The sequence below is a fragment of the Lepisma saccharinum genome, chromosome 25 (genome assembly GCF_977018435.1).
Source record: "Lepisma saccharinum chromosome 25, izLepSacc3.1, whole genome shotgun sequence".
Lineage (NCBI taxonomy): Eukaryota > Metazoa > Arthropoda > Insecta > Zygentoma > Lepismatidae > Lepisma > Lepisma saccharinum.
In genome coordinates, this window is record NC_139253.1 from 28603689 (window position 1) to 28623930 (window position 20242).

The window sequence follows — 20242 nt, forward strand, 5'->3', positions numbered from 1 at the left end:
CATTGTTCTGGTATAGAGCATCTGATTTTATTAATATTTCTTTGTAATCCTCATAATCTTGATCTGTATAGCTGCCAGGCCTTTTCCTGGTCATCAGTTCCCACAATCCAGGTGTGCCGGTGTATTTAACAAAAGCACCTTTTTCTCCGAGTCGAGATTCTGAATATACAATTATATCATCTCCCATAAATGTTACTCTGAAATTGCCAATTCTATGTATGATGCTCCCATCAAGCTCTGTGTCAGCATATAAGCCAAAAACCTCATCTTTATTGTCTTTAGGTGTGGTTAAATATTTTTGAGCAAGAAGACCCAATTCAATAGGATCCTGACTAGCCTCAATTCTTCTAGGAGCAATAGGACTAGGTGTATGAATACTGGAAAGTGGGGTGAATGGATAATCTAATATGTTCCTTGCAGCTACAGGTACAAGCTCTGTGAGCAAATTTTGATTTTGATCTGTAACAGTTTTGATATTCTTACCTAAATTATTAATAGCATCAATTACAGGCTGTTCTGTTTGTTTGTGTTTTTCATAAATTCCACGGTTCTCTGATTTCCATCCCTTAAATCTTTTTACAAGATAATCTCTTAACTTAAGATCATCAATGATTGGCCTTTTCATGTTTATTTATATACGTCTCTACGTCTAGAAAATTGTTGATTTTATTTCTGTATTTACCAGTATTAGGTGTTCTTGTCATATCAATTGTGACAAACCCATAACTGTCCTGGTTCCAGCACTTGCTGCAAAATTTGGAAAAATCATTGTAGCTCAAGTCCCCACCTACATATTCATCATGTATGTGTTTGAGGTTGGTATGGTCTTGATGAAACACACATATAAAATTGCTGTTGTCTCGGATCAGCTGCTTGGGTATTTTTGAAAAAGTCTGTGCCAGGTAGAAGCAATCAATGTTTTTGTGCCGGCCCTGTGTAAAGAAGTTTCTAACCTTGTTTTGATTATCCAATATAATGTCATCAAACACAACAACAGAATTATCGAGACATTCATCAAGTGGCTTAACATCTGGTTCAAAAGTGGCAATATCCAATCCATCATATAGCTTCATCAGCTGCTGATATTTTAATTGTTCCAAGCTCTTAGAGAAGACATACAAGTGCCTGTTTTTCCAGTCTAACCAGTTGGGTGCCAATAAAAAATTATCAACCATTAGTGTAGTTTTACCACAAGCAGATGGCCCAACAATAAGACACCTAATATTATCAGGTAACAAGTTGCCATTTCTCTTATTCTGCTGTTCAGGTTCTGGCAGCCTTTTTATAACATCCCAGGTGTTCATATTATTATTTTGTTTGCATCGATCCAGCTGTTTTCCGGATGACCCAGCCATTTGACAAGTAACTTGTTGCCTTTTCTGCGGATGATTTTTTCTATGAGATATGTGTCAGGCTGTTTAGTTTTGCTGAGCTCTTGTTCATAGAACCTGCCTTTGAGAATTTCTCCTCGGTGATCCTTTATTATATATGTGTTAAGGGTCCCGGGTTTAACTTGAAGCACTGTAAATAATTCAGTGCTCCAGTTTCTTGTAAAGCCTCTCTTGAATAAGTGCTTATATTTGCTTATTCTTACTTGATCCCCAATCTTGTATTTTGCCTTTCTTGTTGTTGGCTGATATCTAGGATAATAAACAGTCCTGATCAATTTTTGCTCATCAGATGAGCTCATTACTTCAGAGGGTTTCATGTTGATTGTGGAATGGACCGAGTTGTTATATTTTTGTAGAAGTTCTGGAAGAATATTAATCCATTTATAATTACCCTGCAGTGTAAATTGTTTATACATAAGATTTTTTAAGGTTCTGTTGAATCTCTCTACAATTGAGGCTTTGAGATCACTGTAACTCGAGTAATGTTGTATTGACTGGCTTTTAATAAATTGTTGAAACACTGAATTATAAAATTCTTTGCCATTATCTGTTTGCAAATAGCGCGGTGATCTTCCACTCTGATTGATGATTGTTCTAAAAGCTTCTGTAACACATGTTCCAGTCTTGGATTTGAGTGGCACAGCCCAGGCAAATTTTGAAAATGTGTCTATGACAGTGAGTAGATACTTGTAGCCCTTGTTGATTTTGTCTAAGTTTTTCAACTGCCCACTTGCCATTTCAATCAAGTCGCTTTGCCATAAATCATCTATGCCCTTTGTGACTACTGGGAGTCTCTTAAAATTATGTCTGGCTTGTCTGTGTAATTCATCAACAATAATTTTTCTAGACATAATATGTAAACAAGAATATTGCAACTATAGGGTGTTCAGCAGCTGATACTGCAGGATTTTCTAAATATAATTTGTCCCCTATCTGTATTTTAAATTCCAGAGTGCCATCATCTTCAGTATAGGCTGTTTCCAATGTATTGGGGTCTGTAAAGTCCTCCAATTCTACACTGGTGATTTTCACTTTGTTGTTAGCATTTGTTATTGATAAGGTGGGGTAGTGGTGTGCCTGTGGCTGAAGCCAATATTTGATCTTGATTGGTCTAAGTGTGCCCCCAACAAAAAACTGGTAATAAAATTGTGCAGGGGACAGCATATATATTTTGCCACCTGGTGTAAATGGAGAATCATATTCTTTGTTGGGGATGCTGTACAATTCAAGAATTACTGAATGTTTTGGATTCTCGATTATGCCTGTTATTTCCTTTTCTGCTGTGAGCAATCTGCTTGTTACAGATTCAAGGTGCTCATTGATGGTTCTAACAATCTCATCGTGCCCAGGCTTGATTCTTATGTCCACAGCAAGTTTTTTGTATTGTTGCACAATTTCTTGGAGCTGGGTGGCAAAAACAGACAAAGCATTTGCTTGATTGGATTCCATGGTCCCTAGCTGTTGCTTGATATTAGCTACAATTTGTTGCAAATTTTCAACAATTGCCAATTTTGAATTTTGAGCTGTAAGATCATGGACCTGTCTTCTGATATCTTCAAACAGGGCATGCAGTTCATTAATATGTTGATTGGTTGGAAGAGTGGTCACTGTCTGAGTAAGTTGTTTGATCTCTGCTTGGATATTCTTGATATCTTCTGATTTCAATATCCTATTCACTGCTCTCTTAATATTTTTAAGTTCCTGTGATGTGGGAAGATTTGATACTGTATTCTGCAAAGATTCAAGTGCCAATTTTACATCATTTAATTCAGAAGCATGAGCCACATTTTGCATAGCATTTTGGAGCAGGGCTATATCAGCCTGAGAGGGTGTGGATTGTTGTAAAATTTCAAGTTTTGTTTGGATATCATCGATCAAGTGATGAAAATGAGATAGTTCAGATTCAGTGTTGAGGTTTTCAAGCTTTGTGATTTGTTGCTGGACACTGACAAGGGTATCTACAATCCCGGGCAATCTGGATTCAAGTACATTTGCCAAATCACTTTGCACTGCTGCTATTGTACCTTCAAGATGGGTTATAGAACTTTGATTTTTTCCAAAATCTTCATATGTTTCAAGTTGCAGCTTAATATTTGCTACACTCCGAGTTATTGCATTCAAAGCATCGGAAGATGGCAAGTTGTTCATAAAATTTTCAAGTGTCTCAATTTTTTCTTTAACCTCGGCTATGGCATTGTTCAGAGGATCCAGATTAGGTATTTGGAGTGACTGAATCTGTTCTTTTAGAGTGGAAATCACTAGATCAAAATCTTCTTGTGATTTTATGCTTTTGACAATTGTTTGGAGCTGTGTTTGGACATTATTTATTTGCTCTTCCAATTGCTGTTTCAATTGCTCAGAGTTGGTGGCCTGGGTCTTAAATTTGGCTTGAAGAGTTGCTACGGCTTCTTCTAAACTTTGAAAATTATCCAATGTAGCCAGATCAGTATATTTCTGAAGCAATAATTTGAGTTCAGAATCAATTTTAAGAAGAGGGTCCATGCATTGTGATTGCAAATTTGTAATTTCTAATTGAAGACTGGCATTGAGTGTTGTTTGTAAAGCTTGTAAATCACTTCTTAATTTCTTGACTCTGACATCAAGCATCAGAATCTCATCACTGTGATCTTCATGTCTTGTATGGCCAAAAATATCATTAGGCATTTTGTTTAGTAGTTATTTATTATTGAATATCTGATTCTTAATTCTATAAAAAAGGGTATAAGCTTGTCATAAGATCCAGGGACCTCAATATATAAGCAGTCACCAGCAGAAACAGTATAAACAGTGCCAGAAATCATGTTTGAGTGCTTAATTCTGTAAATATTTCTCCCTACTGAAATTTTAACATCACCCTCAGGGGTTGTAATAAATTGCAATTGCCCACCTACAGGTAATTGGTAATAATTTAAATTATTGTTAAATATGTACAATATTTTGCCTGTTTCATCATCAACATCTGTAAATATGCTGTTCAGATGAATAATTAAAAAGCCACTCAGTTTAGACAGCATATCAGAAGAGGGTTGTGGTGTTGGCAGGTCCATAACAGTCCGTTTTTTGAACCCAAATAAGTTCATAGGCATGTTTATTTATTTCAAATCATGCTCTGTGCTTGTGCATTGATTCCCATTTTTCAAATCACAATGCCCCAATGGTAAAGTATGTATGCCACATGATAAAATGCATCTCTTATCATCATGTGGGTCCAGAGCCACTTTTCTTACAACATTTGAAGTCAATAAGTGATCCACACTCTGAATTCTGGATTCCGATGTTCTGATTAAACTCTGGGATTTGAGGCAATTTTTGTAATCCTCAAATTGGAGCTCTTTTTCAACAGTTACTCTGCCAATGCCCTTGGCTTTTTTGACAACAGCATTACATGTTTTAAAACTGTACATCTTGGCACTTAACCCAGCAAATTCCACAATAACATCACCAAGTGTCTCATCTTTTAACTTGCCAGGCACTTTTTTGTTGTGGGGTTGAATATTCAAATAGCCTGGCAATTCACTGGTATCAAAATATTTAAACAATTCAGGCTGTGACATATCTTGATAAACATCTTCTGTTTGAATATCAAGAATAAAACTATCCGTATCCATGTACATCAGTTTTACATTATTACCATAAAAAGGTTTCAACACATCATAATACAATGTTAACATATGTAATTTGGACAATTCCAATATTGCAGCCCCTACATAAATAGGTTTATCAAACTTAATTCTTGTTTTTTTCATGTTGAAAAGTGCCATATCTTCATCATAAATTCTTCTGTAATTGAAATTAGGCTTTGCAACCAATTTTTTGCTCAGGCTGGGGTCAGTAATTATTTTAACATCGGTATGTTTTCTGACATTTTCAATTGTTTTGCCATATACAGAATTTACCATCAATTTAAACAAGGTCTTATCAAATTCGCTCTTTGCAGATGTTCGAAGCTTTGTGTTTGTATCAATATATGGTTTCAACCATTCTGAGTGCCTGAACCTCAAAACTTTTCCAAGTTTGGTTACTTGAACACCATGATGCATCAGGAACTGGAGGTTCTTGTAATATGTGACATAGCCCTGTTTTGCCTCCAGTGTCATCATGAGCTTCTTCTGTTTAGAGCCAGGTGAGCACTGAACCTCGGGAATTGGGGGCAGATCAGAAAATTTGTTATGTAAATCATCTGGAATTGTCAAATCAACCTCTAAGAATAAGCCATAATTACTGTCATCAAAGTCCTGAAGATCCTCAATATTGAAATCTTCAACCCATTCAAGCCCTGCATATGGCAGTTTTTGCATCATTGCGTGACCATAGAGGCTGTTTGCATCCACATACAATATATAATTTGATGGCAGTGCCGGATCATAATCAGGCATATATTTGTTATTTGCTCTGGCATATCTCTGAGAACATTGTACCATGCCTCCTTTTATATTTTCCTCCACAAACAGATACACATCTTGATCTTGGATCAGATCCAATTGCTTTTTGGTATTTAAAAACATTGCAGACCATGCTAGGCCCGGGGCACTGAAAAAATACACTGGGTCCAGTCCATAATTTTGCATACAAAATTTTCTGAATGCCTGCATTATATCTGCTGAGATGGTCACATCAAGTTTCAAATATGCCATGTGATAATCACCAAATGTCCGGCATTCTAAATTGTCCCACACCAATTGGGCATGGTGATAATCCTCATCAGTGATTCCAGATCCTCTGATTTTGCTGTAAAACTCATGTTGCGGTGGCAGGGAGCACTCATCAAATTTAGAAAAATCTGTGACATAATCATATGGATATACACCCTTCCGCCTAATTAATTTCGGGTCCTGATTTGGAAACACTGCACGTGTGATTTTGAATTGATCATCAGGTAATTGAGAGGCCAGTGTATCCAGGCTAGCGGGTAAAAATCTGTAAGAATCAAGAAATCTTATTTGAATAGAAAATCCATTAACTTTAATTATTTTGCTAATAGATATATATTTCTCATCATTTTCAGCTAAAATATTTAAATTCTGCTTCTCAAACCCCTCGTACCTGATCAAATGATGGAAATCATAATTGGATGCTCCATGGCAAAATATGGGGACAAATCTTGGTCTCTTGATCTTAATATTACAGCTATTACACAGGACCTGTTTATATCGACCATCTGTATGAGAATGGTGATGCACCTTGATATTTGTATTTGAAAATTCAGATTTACATACCGGGCATTTTTCTGCATTGTTGAAATCTTCAATCTGATCCTCTGTTAAAGGCAGCATGGGTTTTGATTTTAATAAGATGTTAGATGCTATGTCACGGCACTCATTTTCTATTTTATGTGCAAATATTTTGATGGCATCTGGCCCCATGTATGAATATTCTTTACTAACAACACCATCCTGTACAACCACATAACAAAAGCTGGAAGGTTCATGTAGCTGATATGGTGTAACTGAAGATTCTTCAGGATCCGGATTGCAGGATGCAAGAGATTTGAGGATTGATTCAAAATCACAGACAATATATGCTGGGTGTTCCAACAAGGCTTCAAACTTTTTGAATTTGCAATTCTCACTTGGCATTGGCATCACCATATGAACAGGTTTATGATTGCCACAGTATTTCAGATGCTCAATTAACTTGTTTTTGGCAATTTCTGCACTCACTTTACAAACCCCATTCACTGTTTTTCTACCATCAAATGTACTTGAACATCTTCTGCACAACTTCAATATTCTATTAGATTTGTCTAGTTGTGTTCTGACTAAAGCTTCAAGATTATGTATCAGAGTATAATGATATTTGCCATCCCCTTCAATTAAGAGCAGATCAATCGGAACAGCAGAATTATCATCATTGATTCTGAGAGGATCTATCAAGCAATTATCACGACCAGTGGAACAAATATATACATTAATAGATAATTGTTTGCCATTGATATCCCGGGCCCTTTTTTCAAATTTATCAATATTCTGAACAGTCATTGGATATTCTAAACCCTCCATTGCATCATCAAAATCATGTTCATGTTGTTTGTAATAATTTATTCTTTCAGGATGCCTTGAAACTGGATACAAAGCAGCTAAAATACACCACAAAAAGCATTTCTGGTCGGTATTTTTTATATTAACCACGGCTTGTTTGTTTTTAATATTATCAGGTAATGGTAAATAAGTAGAACCTTGTAATGGGCTGAATTCAGAAATATGAACATATAACTTGTATGAAGAGCCGCATAGGCTCCATCCAGACTCTTTTCCAGCAAATTCAGAGTGTTTAATGTTCAATTGATCTATCAAACTGCTTATTATTGTGTCTGAATTTGCATTTGAATATACCGGTACAGTTTCTGTCATGTGGGGCTGTGTAAATTTTGTGCCGTTTGGCTTCTTATATTGTGTATACAATTTGAGAGACAGCTTATAAGAGCCATTTTGTGCATTAAGAATTGCCTGCAGATCAGAATTTATACTGTTCAAAAAATTCCCAATGCCACATCTTGGCTCTGATACAAACCGATAATCCCTAAGTTGAGCATTAAAACTGCTATGGATAGGTTCATAGCGTGGCTGCTTTGCTGCTCTGGCATTAAGAGGTGCTTCATGCTTTCTTTTGAGACCAGATGTAGATGCTTGTGGGGGCAATGTTGATGACTGTGCAGAACAAGTATTTTTATGTATATATGTGAAGTATTGCATGTTATATTTTCTATGGCATTTGGGGCAAATTTTTGTGGGAGCTCTGCATTTGTCTGGGTTACAAATCTTTTGGTGTCTAGCCCAATTAGAGCTAAATATATTTTTATTGCACTGATTGCAATATTTTTGATTTGGCATTTTTGCCGTTGTTTATTATATATATTTCCCGGGCTTCAATTCAAAATTCTATGCTGGATCAGTTGGGTTCAACACTGTGCTGTGTGTGTGTGTGTGTGTGTGTGTGTGTTAATATTTCTCGCTTTGGTATTTATATAAAATTTCCTGGGTTTTAAATCTAATCTCTATACTGGATCAGTTGGGTTCAGTGCAGACAAAAAAAACTGCATAGCTCTATGTCAATTAGTTCTTGAGATATTGTATTTAGGAACCACTTTGGCCCCTCCTGCCAAAAATTTGGCTTTTATTGTATTAGTGTATATTGTTTCTATGACATTACTTGGGTTATTCCGCCAAATTATATGCTTCAATTCTCCTATACTTTGGTGGAGCCTGTTCAGGTGCTATCCCCCACTTGTGGGTGACTCTGCATGGCTGGAGTATTTTCTCCTGTGCGTACCTCCCATTTTTCTGCTAGGCGTACATGCAATCCATACCGCAGCGCCATGCCCTGGCGCTCGCAGGAACTAACCCCTACACACCCACACCTCGGGAATCCGAGGTACTAATATATTGATCCAATGCTCACAGCAATCCGATGCTCACAGCGCCATGCGGGAATTTGAGGAACTGCTCCTCCAATTGGCAATAAAACTACTAATGGAATTGCTGAATACAAAAGAACAAATCAATATATTGATTCCCAGGCCGGTTGAGAACCGGGTCTTGAGAAGAAAGCAGCGGCCTTCAGAGGCACTGACCTAGCACAAATGGCTGCACGAACATGCATGTCCCAGAAGGCACTGACCCAGCACTGAGTGTTATGTATTGATTTTTGTATAACAAGCTGTGACGGGTATAGGCCCGACCCTAAATAAGAGTGGATTACAACAAATAAGCTAGATGTAACAGATTTTGTATAAAAAAAATGCAAAATATCCCAGTTTCAATTCGATCCATTTATCTGAATCGAAGAAACCAACAATTCACATATCCCCATATCATTGTATGCTTGCCCTATTAGCACCTGTTGTGCTCAATTAATTTTCACTAATTGGCAATTTTCTTGAAGAGACCTAATAGAACAAGATACGGCGGTATGAGAAATATGTGAATTAAAGATATTTTAGTAATATACGACGTCTTAAGAAAGGCATATTCGGCTCCAAAGTACTTTGTCTAATGCTTACTACCATTCCCTATTACTGACAATAAGAGTTAAAAATGATGTAGTATTGAAAAAAGTTGGCTTGTTCCCAAGTGTTCACCGAGTTCAGACATTTGCTCATAGATGGCCCCTGTTGTTGTTGCTTATATATTTTTGGAATATCTCTAAAACAAGCAAATTTTGTTTACTGTTTTCTACAATTGGCAATACGGATATGTACTACACACCAGATGAATTCAAGGTACAGAGACCCATGTTTGTAATCAATGCTTCAAAAAGAAAACAGGTTGTGGTGAATGACAGAACAAATATTAAAATTATCTGTGAATTCCATGAAGCATTACCTAATGACACCATATGTAGTGTTATTCTCATAGGTGAAAAATCATATGTTTATGATGTAAGAAATGAGAGAGTTACGGAGCAATTCTAGAGGTTCTCTGCATATTACATTGTTTTAATATTGGATTGAGGCTGAGGTCCAATTGAACTTAAATTGGAAGTAAATACGTGTGTATATGGGTGTGTATGTGTGTATGTATTGGCTTAATTTCTGGTGTTGACAAGTTTATGGACAAAAATCTGGCTAATGCAACTTTTGTAAGTATGGGCAAGAGGCTTTTTTTCTTTCCGAGCAAAAATCTTGGATTAGAGGGGGTTCCACACTAGAGCAATGCTCATGTTGAGCTAGGTTTAAGTGTAAACAAATCTGCTGGGGGAGAGCTCTTCCTTTCTGAGAAATTCCCGAGGGCATTTTTACAAAAATCTTGGATTAGAGGGGGTTCCACACTAGAGCAAAAAGCTCATATGGGCATGTTGAGCTAGGTTTAAGTGTAGGTAAATCTGCTTGAGAGGAGCTCTTCCTTTCTACACTTGTAAGTGGTCCTGGTTATAGCACAAGACCCACTACTAACCTCCCTTGTAAGTAGGACATTTCTTATACAGCATCAACGGATATCAGGGAACAGAATGCAAACTACCAGGTATTACCATGAATGAAACCTAAGATTGTTGGTTTCCCATCAGGGTATGCTACCCACAAGACATGCAGATTTACAACGTTGGACCTTCCTATGGCATATCGATTAAGATCATGGTCTTGAAACAACAAGTCCTAATTTCAGTAAATGCCTAAGCAGTATATCAATATAAACACACTAAATAACGAACTGGAAAATGACATGCCTTAGCTACGGATCGAGCTCAAAACATAACATATTATTTATATACATACATAATCTACTTCTCAAAGTATATATTCATTGTAGGGCCTTTCCGATGGTGTAGTGATAACTGATGACCGGTGGAGGCACATATTGGTTCGGATCCCACTTTAAACTGTAGGTCCAGTTCGGAGTAGCCTAGCAGTACATAAAGTGGATTTGAAATAAGCACTCAAACTCAATATCTTCATTGTAGCCCGAGTTTTAGTAGAGACGAGAGTGGCCTGGACCAAGGTCACTGGCGATCTCATCTTGATGGAATATCATCGCAGTCTCTTCGTCTAGACAAGTGGTGATATTTTAAAATCTAGTCCAACATACTTGCCGAAACCGTGATTCCACTATCACCGTTCGCTTCAGCTTCCATCCCAGTCTATTTTAATTCATTTCACGCCTCTAGATCCCCACGAAGAACTTGAAAACTTTCAAGTATTCCGCTTTAAAAGTTTTTATTATTATTATTATTATTATTAAAGTGTCTTCCGTGTAAGCACTTCTCATATGTCTTGTTTGGAAACTTCCAGCCTGCCGTTACGAAATTTATTTGAGTTACAAAGCAGGACAAACTCCTCTTCAGCCGTCCTACTTCCCATTTCCTTCGTCCTCATCCTGTGGGTTATGCAATAGGACAAACAAGTACGACACCATTTGTTGCGGAGAATGGACTGTGCCTTGCTTGTAAAACGAGAAACAAACACAATCTTGGAGAAGTGTATAACAGACACTGAGTAACGCTTGTCTGGCGAAAAGGCAGTGCTGCCAGGTTCAAAATTAAATATGTCGTGTTTTGCAGGACACATCTGAGCGAAAATGGTTGAACGGTAGCAGGTGATGTAAATTCAAAATTTTGTTTGGTCAATTTTTTTTAGTATAACTTTACGTTTACAATGATTCTCTGGATAACGCTTAAAAGCTTTATTATTTTTTAGTTCTAAATGCATAATATTAGTGTATTGAAAGAGGACAAAAAGATTAAAGCGAATAGAATTACCAGTGCACTGTTCTGTATACAGTGAAGGTCTGATTTTGTATTTATGTTGTTGTCGTCGCTTTTGCGTCACTTTTGGCTAATCCGACAATGAGGATGGGTGATGATATGATGAAATTCATGAAGGTACACTCCTAAAGAATACTCATGCTGGGATTCGAACCCTCGATCCCTGGCGTCGTCGTGATAAGCACTCCCACACGGGAGTCGGCTATATAGTGAAGGTACGTAGGGGTTGGAGAGATATGGTTCACTTTCAGGCATTGTGATGATGGGATCAGCACAATGCTCCGGTCCCATACAGCCTCTTGGATTGGTACCAGGTATTTATTGTTGACAGACTTTGTAAATTCTAGATCCGTTTATGCAGAGATATCGACTATCCACGATCGCCCATAAGGAGGATCGAACCCGAAACTCCAGAATGACAGCCAGACATCCTACAGACAAGTTCATCGAGGATCACACGAATTCATTAACTCAAAGTCATTTTTGAGTTTCAAGTCCACTTTATGCATAAATAGACAAATCAGCACTGGACATACAGTTTAAAGTGAAATCCGACACACCATGCGTCTCCACCAGAACACAGTTGTGGATTTAAAACTACGCATAATGATACGTCCCTCCCTCTGTCTCCCTGCATCTCTGTCTTTCTCTCTACCCTTTTCTCTTCCATTTCTTCTGTCTGTCTCTCTCTCTCTCTCTTTCTCCCTCTGTTGCCTTGTCTGTCTGTCATTCTTTCTCAGACTCTTACTCTCTGTATGTCTGTGTTTCCTCTCCCTGTTTCATTCCCCGTGCCTGCCTATCTGTATCCCCTTCTCTCTATCTTTCCTTGACCCTTCTTTTATATTTCTTGTGTCTGTCTCTGTGTACGTGTGTTTCCTCTCTCCCTTTCTCTCTCCCTTTCTTTCTCTATGTCTGTCTCACTCTATCTCTCTTTTCCCTCCCCCTCTCACTTTGTCTTCCTTTCTTTCTCTCCCTCTTCGTCTGTGTATGTATTTGTTTCTCATTTTCTCTTATATTTCTCGTGTCTGTCTGTGACTCCTTCTATGTTTCATTCTCTTCCTTCAGCCCTGTATGTCTGTCTGTGTTTCTCTATCTCTCCCTTTCTATCTCTTGTGTCTATTTGTGTGTGTCATCTCTCTCTCTCTCTCTCTTTCCTACCTTTCGGCCACTTTCTTCTCTACCTCTGTCTCTCTGTACGCCTGACTTGGTTACTCCCTCGTTCTCTTCAATTTCTCGTCTCACTGTGTTCCTCTCTCGCCGCTCTCTCTTTCTCTCCCTCTATCTCCCTCTTTCTCTTCTATTCTCGTGTCTGTGTTTCTCCCTTCTCTCTCGCTCTGTGTGTGTGTGTGTGTTCCCTTGTATGCGCCTATTTTCTCGTTCACGCCTACGTGTGCATCATGTTATTTCTTCTCCTGCGCGAACAAAGCAATGCTGGGAAGGAAGAAAAGAGATTGACAAGCAAACACAAGAATTTACCTGTAACTGCTCACACTGGGCGAAGGCGAACGAACGAGACATTCCTCCCAGATCTCTGAAGCCGCAAAAGAAACGCCGTCCCGGGACTTTCAACCAACATCCCATGGACGTCTGAGCTAAGTGCCTCAGTAATGTTACCGTTTCGCATTACTTCTCGCATCTGCATAATTATACGAGAGCTAACTCCGGGCTCAGAGTCCATTCCGAGTAATTTCATTATCCACCCGCTCCCTCCTCCATTCCAAGTCCTGAACCCCTGAAATGCACCCGAAGAACCAAACTTTCCTACCCTCATCTCGTCAGTGCAACAAAATTGTCATTCCTCCCCCCTGCGTAACTAAAACATCTTGATTCTGGAAGAAATTTGAGTTCCAGTTTTGAGGGGGGAAGAGCAGGTTTGATCGTGTGTACAGAAACAACTTTACCTAAATACACGGACTGTGAAGGTTACCTTTGGGAATATACCTCGTCTAGGATTACATGTTATTACAGTCGTTTGCATGCTCCGTGGATGGGTTGAATTCAATGTTATGCAAACCAGGAAATCAACTAGCACTGTGGGAGATTTTGAAGGATTTTTGAGGGGGGAGAAGTTTCAAATTTCTCCCCCAAGTAGGAAGAGCGATGCGTGCGCGGTTCAGTTTGTGTTTTGCCAACAAGGGATGGAGTTATACACTTTGGGACAAACTTAAAGAAAGTCGGACCTCTTGTTTCTCAGAATCTTGACGAGGTGCGGAGAGAGATGTGGTCACCACATGTCCGTGCGATGTTGCCCGTTCTTGTCAGGACACCCACGCTGAAAGAGCAGTGGTGGTCAGTGGAGACAGTGGCGTGCCCAAGGGAGGGTTGGTTGGGGTTATAACCCCCTGGTTTTGCTCAGTATTCCTAAAAAAAAGAACGTCAAAGATAGGGAAATGACAAAATGAGAGCTGACTACCAAGAAAAAGTATGCATAACCACTCCCTTTCGAAAATCCTGGGCACGCCACTGAGTGTCGAATCCACTTTAGTACGGAAAGTTACCCGTTGGAGGCACATAGTGGTTTGGATTCCACATGAAACTGTGAGTCCAGTCCCAATTAGCCTGTATGTGCATAAAAGTAGACTTGAAGGAAAACCTAAAACTCTTACAGAAAGTTCAGAAGGGGACCGAAACACAAAAATATGACAACGCCCTAATCCCAGCACGGAACTACGTTCCCCTGCCCACCTGCTGTGAGAAGTGGGGTAGGTACTAGCTCCATCTAGTTCACTGCACTTCTTGACACTGGGTGTAGTGCAGGTGTATTCCGGTGTCAGGCTGGTACAAGTAACTGGCGTTCAAGCAAGTAGACTCAACAAATGTCTGTCTGCTACTTTATACGTTCACTTGATTAGTTAGCACACACCACGTGACCATACAGCACACACTACACCGCTCCAGAACGTAGTGCAAACGGTGCCGACACCAAATCAACGAAGTACACGAGTCGTTGTTGCACCGTGTAACCAACTGGACGCGCGAGTGTAGAGAGAGTAAAAAAGTGCAGCATTAGACGGGGCTACTGGTGACAGTTTCAGATGTTCTACAAGGAAAAACCTTAATTAAGTTTTACTAGGACATTATGATTAGTTCGAACTAGAGGGCTATTTAGAAACCTCCTTTTAAAAAATTGTGCCTGTAAAACTCATAGTAACAGTACTGCTTTAATAACTATTCAAAAGCAGGTTGTAAAATCATAAGAAAATTGCAATTATTCTAAACAAGAAAGAAACACCTTAAAATTCCTATAATTTACATTCCTTTATCGCAAACAATCCAGATAGTGATAAAAATATAGATACAATACACGATGAAAGCTGCAGATACTAAAAAAAAATTGTAGCAATACAATTTTACAGTATTCAGAAATTGTAACAGGTAATAAAGTGTAAAACAGATTGAATGTTACTCACGTTATGAATCCTCCTAGGAAGTTCGGCCGTGAGACACTTTCTGTAAAACAAATACAGTTCTGTTTTATTATCTTTAATTGATACGCTAAGGTAGAAATAGTAAAATCATTCATTTGTAAAATATGATAAAAGTTTGTACAGAATGTGGTCTTACGTGAAGACTTGGACGATTGTAGCAAGAGTAAACCAAAGGTCGGGAAAGTTTGAAATGTTGATACGTCTTGTTTATTCTTACCATATATGTGTCTTATTTGTTTTTGTTACTTTCACAGTAATGTGTTTGATTGATTTATTTGTGTTAATATTGTTGATAGTGTTATGAAATGTATACTTTCTGGTTTTATGTGTGATTTAAAGTGATACCGGAAGCGAAAGTCATTTCCAGTTTCTAGACATTTGTAAAATTATCCAGTCTGGCACAGATATAATCTTTTGTTGAATTGGTTGCCATGACACCGGTGAACGATAAGAAGACAGAATGTTAATTGTGAAATGTAAAAAGATGTTTATGTGAGATACAGCACAATTTACCACAGAAACGTTGGTTGGGTTTTGATTGTGTTTGTAGCTATAGTTATATTATAACGCTGTGATTGATCTTAATTAAAATGAAACGACAATAAACTTTATAAAAGTAAGGAATTATGTTTTAATTTCTTCAACATCACGATCAGTGTAGTCGCAACATAAAGGAGAGTCTCATAACTCTGCCGCGCACGAGGATTGGGCTACTACCGTGACGTGGTAATCCTGTGGCTTCCACCAAAAGGAACGTTACAATGTGGAGAGGAAGAAGGCAGAAAAGTATAAAACTTTGACCTGCATTTTCCCTCAAAAACAAAGGAAAGTAATAGCTGACTTCGTTTCTCAATTTCGTTGTTTTATTGTTAGGTGATTGTAAAACCTAGAATGGTTATAGTGCATTGCAGTTCATAGTTTTGCTGATCCACAAAATATTGACCAAGCTACAGTCTGGCAATTCGTCACCTATGCTAAACTATACAGGGACTTTTGAAGGCATATCCAACCTAAGAAAGGCAGTCACGAAGACACTTAAAAGTATGATTATATTATTTAGTAAATATGCATTAGATGTCTACTGTGTAATACATAGCAGAATTCAAGCACGTCTTGAAGGAATACTTTGTGAAAGTTCAGTAAACTTCGTAAACCATATTTCAGTTTCGAATCCACTAGCTGCTTACGAGAGAAGAGGAACTGTCTAGAAACAATGTTATACGAGACGAATTGAAGCAATGAACATGCTACACTAATATCTATGATCAAATTTTACAAGGAAGTGTCAAATGAAAACCTCAATTTGTTTTCATTTCTTATCTAGTAGATTTCTGTATGTAGGGTTGCACAAGTTTGCTGTATAGCTGTTACTGATCTTTTCAACTTTGTGTTAGTGCCTGTATACCTAAGAAGGATAAGTCTTTGGGGTCTACGGCAGTCACTTATGAGCCACTGTGAAGGCATTTAAACCAATCTACCTGCAAACTGGTGCCATTGTCGAACTTTCTCCTCCATTCGTAAACTTTCTGGTGTGGTAAGCATGCATAGAGATATTGAATTTTCATTTGTCGAGAAATTTCTGTAAGTTTTAGGCTGACAGATCGCAGGAAACCACTCCTCTTCACTGATGTACAGGAGACGTCATCTTTAAAATAACAAAAATAGCGTTTTGAAGCTCACTTGATTAGTGTTCCAGCCTGGAGGTATTTTTGTAAATAACAGTTAATACCTCAGCTGTATTCAGTCTGCCCTACAATTTTTATTGGACTTTTGTTTTAATTTTACTCTTGTAATACATACGAATGTTGATATTTTCTAAGAAACAGTTTACTGTACAGAAGAAGCATTTAATCGTATGCAGAACATGACTCAGGGAAGTCTGGGGGAGAAAAACTCAGAAAAAGTAGGAAAGGAGAAGAAACCTCTGGACCATAAGTAAGAAGAAAAGAGAAATAGACAGAAAAAAGGGAAGAAAATCAAAACCAATCCAGTGGATTCGATAACGAGGACGAATAAGAGAAATGAGGAGGGGTGACTCGATGGAGAGGAATCCAAGTTGCAGATTTCGTTTGATCGAGGCTTTGGATTGAGGGCGAACAATCAAAGAACGCAAGGGAGGAAATGGGGAGGACAGAAGGGGGAGGATGACGGGAGACACATGTGATACGAGGGGCGTACAGATGTAATTACTTTTAAGGATATTCCTCCGTCCTCCCGTTTTCAGATGAACTGTTTTGGTCGGCGGGACTTTATCTTGCCCCCTTGCTTTGGAAGATGTATTATCGCAAGGGAGATCCAAGTCACTTTCCGACCAATTTCTTTATAGCTTGATAGAGCCACGTGGGGGAGTCGTCATGTAGGTTGGAGGATGCAAGGGAAAAGTACGTGATGAAGTCAAGTGATATATAAACCAAGACCCTTACAGAACGGTTGAGGGAATCTATCACAAATTTACACAAAGGACGTTAATCTTTTAAATGGTCTTCCTCTGGTGCACATGCAATAGAACCGAATAATGATTCGCGAGAAAAGCATCCGTTTGGAACTAAGGGGAAAGGATTTGATTACGGTACTCATCATTGTGTACATTCATTCTCAACTCCTTTCAATTAATTTTCTCTTCTGAAGCAAGTCATTTTTTCTGCAAAGAAGCATCAGCGGCTGATGGCTCTGAATTAGCTGAAGGGCTAGTTGGAAGAAAATAGGGTAATAGAGGAAATTAGATCAATAGTTATTTAGTGCGCGTGTTGTTAGAAACACCATTTAATAAGTATGTGTAACTATTGATCTAATTTTCTCTACTACCCTATTTTCTTCCTACTAACTCTTCACTGATATTCAGAGCCAGCAGCCGCAGATGCTGCCACACCCGTTTAGGTACAGACAAGGTACAGATACCTCGGGCTATTAAATTTGAGTAACAAATGTCAAAAGGTTTATGAAAGGAAACAAGCATTTTACTCACAACAGAGAGGACTAAACCACCTTATATTCTGAAAAACATGAGATTAATACATTTCAATACATGTGGTTCTACGTATCTTCTTCTGAGTTGTCTTCTTCTTCTTTCTACGTCTCTTCTTCTGACGTTGGCTTCTTCTTCTTTCTACGTATCTTCTTCTTCTATAGGCTTCTTCTTCTATAATTGAATATCTTCTTATCTAATTATATACACTAGATAGACTTCTTCTTCTATAGGATTCTTCTTTTATATGCTTCTTCTATAATTATATCCAGGTAGATAGATTTCTTCTTCTTCTATATATACTATATTTAGCCATCACATCCGCTGATAACATATTTTTATATGGACGTCTCTCCTCCATGTTTCTGGCCTCCACGTCGCGGGTCTTCAGGATTATTCCCGCGGATATCCATATATGAAGAGGTACCCGAAAAAAACGGAATTTTGTCACCTTGTTTTATTTTGACCGTACATATACATGTTGTAGGTACATTCAGGTAAGCATGTCTACTCTAGTCACCTTCAAAGTATTGCTCATGTGCTTGAATGCGATTGTCCCAACGTTTCTCCCACTGTTGAATACAGTTTCGAAACTCCTCTGGCACAATACTCTTCAAGGTTTTGTCCGTAATATATTTGACCTCATTGACGTCACTTTCACATTCCTCTTCATCCGCGGGAAAAAAAGTCACAGGGCGCTAAATCGGATGAGTACGGGGGATGGGGCACAAGCACCATGTTGTTCTTTGCCAAGAACTGTCGCACATGGCCGTGTGGGCTGGGGCGTTGTCATGCTGCAGTAACCACATTCCACTTCTCCACAGTTCTGGGAGCTTCCGTCGCACACTTTCACGCAATCTTCACAAGACATTCAGATAAAATTGATGGTTCACTATTTGTCCTTGGGGAACAAATTCCCTGTGGACAATCCCATTCACATCAAAGAAACAAATCAACATTGTTTTCACATTGGATCGAACTTGACGTGCTTTCTTGGGACGTGGTGAATTTGGAGTCTTCCACTGGCTGGATGCTTGTTTTGATTCAGGATCGTACCCATAGCAGTCCTTGTGCAGTTCAGCCTTCAAGTCGTGACAAACATTCACTCGATTCTTTCTCTGCTCCTCTGACAGCAAGCGAGGCACGAATTTAGCAGACACCCGTCTCATCTTCAAATCGTCAGTTAAAATGCGCTGGCAGGTACTCCAGGACAACTCCACTTCTTCAGAAATTTGCTGGATGGTCTTCCGACGATCTTCATTAATGGCATCTCTAACTTTTCCAATGTTTTCTTCATTTCTGCGTGTCGAAGGACGGCCAGGCTTTGGCAAGTCTTCAGTTGACATGTCGCCATCTTTGAACCGGGAAAACCACTCGTAGACTTGTGTCTTTTCCAAAGCAGCTTCATTAAAAGCTTGGCGAAGCATAACAATGGTCTCAGCAGCCGTTTTTCCCAACAAGAAACAAAATTTAACACAGGTCCTTTGCCCCTTGTGGTCCGCCATCTCAACAATCACTCAAAAAATCGCCAGACTCTTGCCGCAACACCACAAACAATGCAACACTACTACATCGCCTTGAATAACGTAGTGTGGAAAACGACCCAAGAAACTGGTTCCCGAGACGGATGAGAACATAGATGGCAGTGCGATCAGTATCGGTGCTAATTTTCTTATGAAAGTAATGCGGCTTAGTTAGTTTTTGGAATATATTGTGTAGATTTGTTTGTCTTGAAAGGCGTACGTGAATTGATGGAAACAGTTATATTTGTGGAGTGATTTGCAGTCACGAAATTGCATTAATTTGGAAAAAAAGTAAAATAAAAAGAATAAATATATAGCATGCGTGCGTAACACAAGAAGAAACATCGCAATGTGATTCCAGACGTCAGGTCTTGGACTGTGTATTAGAGTTTATTTTTCTATGTTATTAGAATATAAATAGTATCCTGACAGATGTTTCATACCGAGGCGACAAACCACAAGTGTCGCTTGAAAGCGAGCAGTCGGTAATCAACGCAGCCTTTCGAACCGTAGGGACACGATCTCTTACTACACCGTTTCCTCAAGGAGATTTTAGACCAAAGCGACACGCAACAAACGATATGGGGATTTCACACCAAAGCGACACTTGTCCTTCGGTCCAAGGCAACTTTCAAATCGAAGCGAGACGCGACACATCAAACGAGTCAATCAAGAGCAACATTTCACATTGTAAAGGCATGACGGGCAGCACAGGCCAGCGTTCGGTTGGTGAAATCC

The 20242-nt window shown here is 38.8% G+C and overlaps 1 protein-coding gene across 1 annotated transcript; it reads right to left on the minus strand.

Moving 5' to 3' along the window:
• Nucleotides 1–18841: 18841 nt before the first annotated feature.
• On the minus strand, nt 18842–19486 carry LOC145978726 (protein GVQW3-like). The gene has a single exon (XM_083111533.1). The coding sequence runs from the start codon at nt 19484–19486 to the stop codon at nt 18842–18844; it is 645 nt and encodes a 214-aa protein (XP_082967659.1).
• Nucleotides 19487–20242: the final 756 nt, after the last annotated feature.